The sequence below is a fragment of the Phragmites australis genome, chromosome 10 (genome assembly GCF_958298935.1).
Source record: "Phragmites australis chromosome 10, lpPhrAust1.1, whole genome shotgun sequence".
Lineage (NCBI taxonomy): Eukaryota > Viridiplantae > Streptophyta > Magnoliopsida > Poales > Poaceae > Phragmites > Phragmites australis.
The window spans coordinates 6,133,684-6,141,864 of record NC_084930.1 but is presented as its reverse complement, the minus strand read 5'-3'; the positions used below and the strand labels follow the sequence as shown (position 1 = coordinate 6,141,864).

Sequence of the window (8,181 nt, the reverse complement as noted above, 5' to 3'; positions counted from 1 at the left end):
CTAACGTTGTGCAGTCTACTGCTAAAGTTGAATATATAGCTGCTGTTAGATGTTGCTCACAAATTTTGTGGATGGTTGCTATTTTGAGTGATTCTGGGTTGAATTTCAGAAGTATACTACTTTTTTGCGTGACAACACCAGTACCATAAGCTTAGCCAACAACCTAGTTCAACACTCCAGAACCAAATACATAGATGTGATATTCCACTTTCTAAGAGACCACAATGAGTAGGGAGATATGGAGTTGAGCTACATAGATACCCAACACCAGCTAGCCGATATATTCACCAAGCCTTTAGATGCTACAAGATTTACCTATTTAAGAGGAGAGCTTAGTGTGTGCCATCCCTATAATATTATGTGAGGGAGAGTTATCATTTGTACATATTCTATCTTACTTTTATTGCATTTGCATTGCATAGAATTTTGTAATATAATAATATTAGCAAGCTTCACTTATATATTTTTTGCACTAGTTGTGAATTTGTGCTAAGTGTAGTGAATATATAATAATTTGTGCTAGCTTAGGCTCTTATTGAAACATGATATAAAATCTGTTGAACAAGCTTGTCTTTTCTAAGAATGAACTTGAAATTTGAACATAATCTCTTATCACCATTGAGTATTTGCTTTAGCTTGATCAGTGCTTAAATTAGGGATAGTTCTGTGAAAAGCTTGTGCTAGGTCACTTTGTTCAGTTCAGCGGATTGGGGGTCTTTGATCTTTGTCTATTTAGCCCATGATTTACCCTTGAGAGAGCATGTGCTCTTTTTGTGTTGTAAAAGCACAACTTGTTTTGGCTTTGTGAAAAATCGTATATCTTGAATTCTATGTTAACTTAATAAAATAAATGATCAAGTTTTGGGTTAAAATTGAATCCAATATGGTGGCTTAAAGCTTCATGTGGTTTGCCAAAGAAGTAAACCCATGGTTGCTTAAATCTCACCTGAGAATAGTTAAATGATCAAATAAGAGAGTTAACTTGTGCTTTTTAATGTGTTAAGAATGTTCTTTTTCATGTTATCAAACCGAGGCTTGGATTGATATGTGTGTGTTTGCATAGCCTATTGGGTTGAACTTAGTTGCCTAGTTTGAACTTGACATAGCAGTAGTTTTTCTAATCTTTGCACTGATCATGAAACTGTGGATGTTTTTATGGTGACATCTTTTAGATAATTGAACAACATGATTAAAACTTGCTTCACTCCTGGTGCTTGTGACATTAACTCACTTCGAGACTTTGTGTGCCTTTGAGTTATATTGTTTACTTCTCATAGTGTTTTGACATCTCTAGTCCTTACAAGTGCTTTGTGATCTATATATGAAGTTTTGTGGGCTTACATTTCATTTGCACATCTTTAATATTATCTTGTATCCTTGATGTTTGCATTGCCAAAGTGGAAGAGCATATGCACAAAGATGAGAATATGCATAAATATGCTTCAAAGATGAGAAAAGAGAAAATTTGCAACAAACCTCAAAGAAAAATGAAAAATGTGCATTCATCAAGGGGGGCATTTGTTTTTTAGTTTTTATGTTTTTCTTGCTCTTTTAAGGTTTTGGCTTGTCTTTGCTTCTCTTCAGCATTTTGCAATCCTTCTTATGTCAAGTGATATGTTTTTTACTCTTTTTCGAGTTTTGGTCACTTGGATGTGCTTCATCTCATCAAACCCAAATATTTTTGTTTTGAGGTTTTGTCAATGCACTCATCAAAGGGGAGATTGAGAAACTAAGTTAAAATGTGTCTTAGTTTATATGTAATGAGTGATTGATAAGGTTATCGATTTGGTTTGTCGAGTTTCGGATTGCCTAGGTTCTGTGGAGAGTCCATATTTTTGCGGAGTGTGCGCTCTTTTCTTCGGAGAGTCCGCAGTTGAGCAGAATTTGAATTTCAATTGAAATATGCTCTGAGTTGATTTGAGTTTTCAATTGAGCATTTTGATTATAGACTAACTGTAGATGGGGTTGGAAATATGTGTTTGCTCGTCTCGTGATGTGCAGGTGATAGATGCAGCTTGGCGGTCGACGGCGGGTGATCAGGGCCAAGTGGGGTGCTTAGTGCCGGACGATCAAAGAGGCCAGGCGGAGTCAAGGGTGATCCTAGCAATACACGTGGAGGTTAAGCAAAGTTTGAAAGATGGATGAAGACGGCGTGTTGACAAAGTCAAATGAAAGAGATGTAGTGCAAATGACAAGGTGGCCTGAGGGATAGGGAGTGGGAGAGACTTGCAGACAGTTAGGATCGTTGACATCAGAGCGCTTGCTTAATGTGTAAGCAAGCGGCATGTCACGCTTTGAAAAGCGTGTAGAGGGTTTTGCGGTTTGGCTTAAAACCATAGGAGGACTAGTGGAGTACGTGGCACCATCGTAAAGCTTGCATCAAGACGAACCTAAGTCATGAAGGCACCGCGGCCGTCCGATAAATTGAGAAGAAAATAGACCAAAATATCTTTGATGGTAGGTAGGAGTGTACTACATGGGAGGGGTATTTTAGGAAAAAACTAGGAAACTTAGGGTTCAAATTTTCTAGGCCTATAAATAGAGGGGTAGGGCTAGGAAGAGCCTTAAGCGAGCCATTTGAGAGCCTAGAGTTAAGTTAAGTATTGGAGAAGAAAAAATAGTAGGCTTATTCTTTGTAATAGGCTAGAGCTTTTGTGAGAGAAGAACTTCTGTAATCTGTCGAAAAGAGGGTTATCCTCTATTTGAAATGAAGTTTATTTTCTTGCAAGTGATCTTGTTCATCTTCTTCTAGTCTCTTGCTTTTGGTACCCTTGCCTTTGTGTAGGTTTTTCTAGTTTTCTGTTGATTTTTATTTTTCCTTTGGAACTGTGTTTTTACCCATTTTGCAAAGTTACTCTTCTAGTTGCTAGAGGTATAAAAATTCACATACTCATGTACACTAGTAGGTTTTGAGTCCCCTTACCTCTGTACAATCAACTCGGAGTGTCGTTGCCCAGTGTCTATCTTGCCATATCTTTGGATTTCCTTTGCAAGTTTCAGCCTTTATGGGGTGATGAGTCATGGATTGGGTCACTATAGGACCTAGTATTCAATTCCAACCATGATACTCACTTTTTGATTGTTGTTCTGCTAAAACTTCGGACTCTCCACTTAGTTCTTTGGAAACTCTGGACTCTCTGCTTATTTCTCCGATAACCTCGGAAAATTCGGACTCTTTGCTCATTTCCCCAGACTCTCTGGATTTTCTGGGTTGATTTAGAGTTTTCGGGTGATTGAATAGGAGAAGACCATCAATTTTTCAAAAAAAATATTTAGGCGCATATTCGCCCCCCCCTCCCCCCTCCAGTCGTCACTCTCGATCCTACACTAAATTACACTATGGAGCTTACTCAAGCTAACCTTATACTATTAGCAAGCTTACTCGAGCCACTCTAAGCTTATGTCTTCCTATTAGCTTTCAGACGTGGAAGACAAATGTGCTCTTGTTACCGAGCTTACTCAAATTGATCTCAATGTTTGACCAAGCCAATCTCCAAAGTCAAACCTAACCTAGGGCATGCTTGATGAAGGTTGCCACCATTTTCCAAAAAAAAATGCCAACTCGCCTAAGGTTAGGTGCCCAAAATGTTTGGCACACTTTGGTAAGCCTAAGAGAATTTTGTCACACTCTTCTGAAGGAAGAAGTCTAATTTTTGCCCTTGAACTATCACAAGTCTAATTTTAGCTCTCAAACTCTAATATCAGACAACTCTGACCCTTGAACTATTTAGACTAGACATTTTAGACCATTTAGCCTATTTGAAGCTGGTTTGTAGCTGACGTGGCGATGGTTTCACCCGGTATGATGGTTTTTAGTTGGCATTACAGTCCAGTCACCAAATTCAACAAAAAAATAATAAGGACCAACTTGTTAGCCTTTATCTATCCAAATCCATGGTGCTGCCAGGTCCTTGCTCAGCGCTGCCGCACGCTCGTTGCAATCCTTCCCTTATTGAAAGAATGATGTGTGCCCCTTCTCCCTCACCAGCAGAAAGAACATCTTCCCTGTTGCTGCCTTGTCTACTCTGTGATGCCGAAGCTAGCCATTGTCGTAGAGGACGTGCCACCCCGGCTACCTGCTTGCCCTCTAACTCCTGTCATTTCATTTATCTTTTGATGAAGTGAGTATGCATAGCATCTACCGCTCGAGCTCAAAGGCCACGGGCTCGGGTCCAGTGGAGTGCGTCGACATGAGAGAGGCCATGGGCACAGTTAGTGAGCGCGGCGACGTGCTGCCCATGGCATAGGGGAATAAACCTCTTAGTGATGGTCTACAGTGGCACGAGCACGGGGCTGACGGCAACTCCTTGAAGGCTCAAGCACAAGGCCAGTGGATGGAACTACATGAATGGAGCAGCAGAGCAGCAAGACTCTAGGCGGTAGCGCACGTGGTGTGGGAGATTAAGCGTCGGTGTGACCCCGCCGGAGGAAGAAGATAATAAACAAAAGATAACTAGTGGTGGCCTAGTGGAGCTTGGTTAGAAATGAGAGAGGAGGGGGGGGAATAACCTTACTGGTGGTGAGTCCTGCTACATATTTGATGATAGTGCTCCTACATCAATGCCACACAGCAAAACACCTCAATGTCTGCGTCACGTTGGAGCAAAACCATTTTTGAGTGGGCTCGAGGTCTAAAAATGTCCGATTTGAACTGTTCAGGGATCAAAGTTGTCGGGTATTAAAGTTTCTAAAATCATATAGGATTTTGGTAAAAAAAATTGAGGAACAAAAATGAACTTCTTTTTTTAATAATTGACACATAGGGCCCAGGTAGCTTGAATAGAATCTTGTCGTAACTATAGCTACGAATGAGACAAGTTCCTAAGCTAATCAAAATTATCTCACCTTAAACGTTACAAACTGTTACAAATTATTGTTGCCAACCAAATATACCCTTAAACTCACTCAAACCCAGCTCGAGCTTGCCGCGAGCTCGAGCCAAGCCCACTAAACTCAAGCTCGGGTCTTTGATGATAATCAAGTCCTTCAACCATGGCATCTAACAAATACTCTCCACACATGACACGTGTGAATGCATAGACATGTGCTAATTTGGTTTCCTGTGGGAAGGCATGGACGGCGCCTTCACCAACGATGTCCAGACGCTGCCAACCCTGCAAGGAGAAGGGAATGGAAGCTCGTGCATGGCCTGCGTCTGCATTGCGATTTGACTTTTGGTTTGAACCCATTGATTAGCCAGTCGTCGTGCACCTCCCGATGCAATGGTCTCTCTCTCTCTCAACCCAATGCCATTTACTTCCGTTTCTCAATCTTCCTTGCTCGTGTCTCCCTGCTCATCCCTCCCCTTGGTCGATCACATTTATTTTTCTGCCTTGGTATGTGCCCGGCCTCGGACGTGCAGCCGTGCAGGCCGCTATACCGGGTCGTGTTCTCGCTAGAGTAAAGATACTCGGTGCAAACGTTACAAAAGTCAACACGAAACATTGGCGGTGAACCGGGAACACGGGTTATCTGATCGTTTCACTCCTCGAGGTTTAAGACCGTGGACTATCTCTCCTTAGTACAGTATCATTCAGGATGTCGATATAGTAATCAACAAGCATATTTAATTATTAGTTTCGATAACTATCTCTTCATAAAAATTAATAAAAATTAGATGATGTTAAAATATTTTTTATAACAATTTCATTATTATCATTTTCATATGCCAAATCTTACTACCTCTGTTCTCTTTTACTTATTATTCAGGATATCGACATGATCTCTAACAAGCACGTTTGATTATTACTTTTGACAACTACCTCTTGATAAAAGTTGAATTAGATGATGTTAAAGTATTTTCATGACAAATTTATTACTATTGTTTTTATATGACAAATCCTAATAGTTTTGATTATATTAGTAGTCAAAATTTCTAAAGTTTGACTGTATGCATTTTAGGATGACATCTATTTCAGAACGGATGTAGTAATAGTTTTGTGTATATTAGTAATCAAAATTTTCTAAAGTTTGACTACGCGTATTCTAGGACGACATCTATTTTAGAACGAAGATGGTAATATTTTATTCTTTAATATCATTTACTCTCTCCGATTGCAAATGTAGGTCGTTTTAGACTTATACATAAGGATTAAGAAAGTGGATCAAATGACCTTGTTGCCCTTTATTTATTTTGTATTGGAAAAAATAACTCATTCATTTGTGAGAGTGATAGTATTTATTAAACAAGAGTAAGAAAAGAACAAAAGAGAAAAAAGTGTATAGAAGTTTGAGAATGACTTATATTTAGATAATAGTTGAGGAGACTAAAACGATCTACATTTACAATCAGAGGGAGTAGACACTAGTGTAATAAACTCTCACAATACTTAGTATCTATTAGTAGGTTCAATCAATAAATATAGATACTATTTGTAGAAATTATATTCACCATAATATATTGTTTTGCCTATATCTTATCTCTTAGATTATGTACTAAGCTCCAATACAATTGTTAGCTATTTCTTCACATACGAAGACCCCATGTCAGCTGTCTAAAGAGTTAGTCGTATGGTAAATGTACGTCAACGTATAACGACTTACTTTTTAAGTTGTTTACACAGAGCTAGGTGACCTACGCTAATTTGAGTATAACCCTTGTTGATTACGCTAATTTGAGATGGTAGCTTGGACGGCTAATCGGGCTGCCTATCGGTATCGGATCATAGATTCTAGCACCTCGATCGAGGTGAGGCACACGGACCAATTTTTTGTTTTACTGCTACTATCTCGTCGGAGATAGCGCATGCGCACTGCACATGAAATATATTTTCCCAAGAAATTAAACCCCCGTCGATCGTCTCCCTCCCTCTACAATCTCCATTGCTTATATATACATATGTTCTTCCTGCTTATGTTGGCCACGGCAACAAAGCAGCAACTGAGAGAAGAAACAAAGGCAGGCAGGATTGCAGGAAGGAGATCAGATCAGAGCAACCAGCGACAGTTCTTTCTTTGGCCGAAACAATGATGCACGCAGGAAGAAGGGCCATGGCACTGGTCTGTCTTCTCTTCCTGGCTCTGCTGCTGGTCCAGGACGTTCAGTCCAGGAAGCTCTTGTGGACGGTGCAGGAGAAGCAAAGCCATGATAGCTTTGGCAGCCATGGCACTGGCACACCCACCTCAGCCGCGGTAAGCATGCATCTCTCTGAACCTTCCAAGGTACTCTGCTAAAATCCTCTCTGAAATTGCACTATTGCAGAAAATTAAAGCAACTTATTTTGATGAGTTTTGCATGCTTGCTTGCGTTGCCAGTGTATATTGAGAAGTGAGAACATTACATATACTGCATCAGTGTAGTATTCTTTATGTTCTCTGGAGACATAAATATAGCTGCGGGTTTAATTTAAGTTTTGCTTGTGTTGAGAGATTGGAGAGCAATAGCATGGGAAACCGCCCCTGATGTGGCGCCCAGAACAGTAGCACCATTCTTGATGCAGCTGATAACAATCCACATGCTCATCTACATGCATGCACGACCAAATCATCGATTGTGGTCCAAGAACAATAGGATGCATGTTACCTCCACGTTTTGACATGCGATTGGATTACAGAATTAGTACCCACTGTTATATCTTAGTGCGGAAAGATGCTTCTTGGTTACTCGAGATAAGTACTTCAGAGTAAGTAAAATAATTGGTGTGTTGTTTGCTGAATAATCTACAGGAACCATGCAGTGGCGGGGGAGGGAGCACAGGCAGTGCAGACGAGGGCCAGGCGCATTGTGATACGGCGAAATGGGCAGAACTCCATACGGATTACATCTACACCCAAGATGTCAAACACCCATAAATTGTTCGCTAGTAGCTCATATTTAATTTCTTGGAGTATTTTCTTCTTTCAGTTTTGTTTAGGAATGTTCACTGTTCAGTGTACGGTGTATAATTAGCCAGTAACTAGTTTTTAAGTACAAGTCAAATGCACCACTAAGTAGAAAAATAATTTGTACAGACGGTTCGGAAATCTGTGCCGAACACTTTTTTAACCGTCTATGAAAAATAGTCCGTATAAATCAGATTTGTACAGACGACTCGTTATTAAAACCATCTTTATAAATAATTTGTACAGACGATTTGTTATTGAAATCGTCTGTACTAAGTTTTCTGAAGATAAAAACCTAAAACAATATATTTTTTCTACCCACACCAACCCTCTATACTATTATATAGGTGCGATCGCAAG

At 39.9% G+C, this 8,181-nt stretch overlaps 1 protein-coding gene across 1 annotated transcript; it reads left to right on the top strand.

Moving 5' to 3' along the window:
* The first annotated feature begins 6,880 nt into the window (after positions 1 to 6,880).
* LOC133930351 (phytosulfokines 1-like) lies at positions 6,881 to 7,898 on the top strand. The gene is made up of 2 exons (XM_062376990.1): positions 6,881 to 7,131; positions 7,666 to 7,898. The coding sequence occupies exons 1-2, from the start codon at positions 6,967 to 6,969 to the stop codon at positions 7,789 to 7,791; spliced, it is 291 nt and encodes a 96-aa protein (XP_062232974.1). The 5' UTR covers positions 6,881 to 6,966; the 3' UTR covers positions 7,792 to 7,898.
* The last annotated feature ends 283 nt before the right edge of the window (positions 7,899 to 8,181 follow it).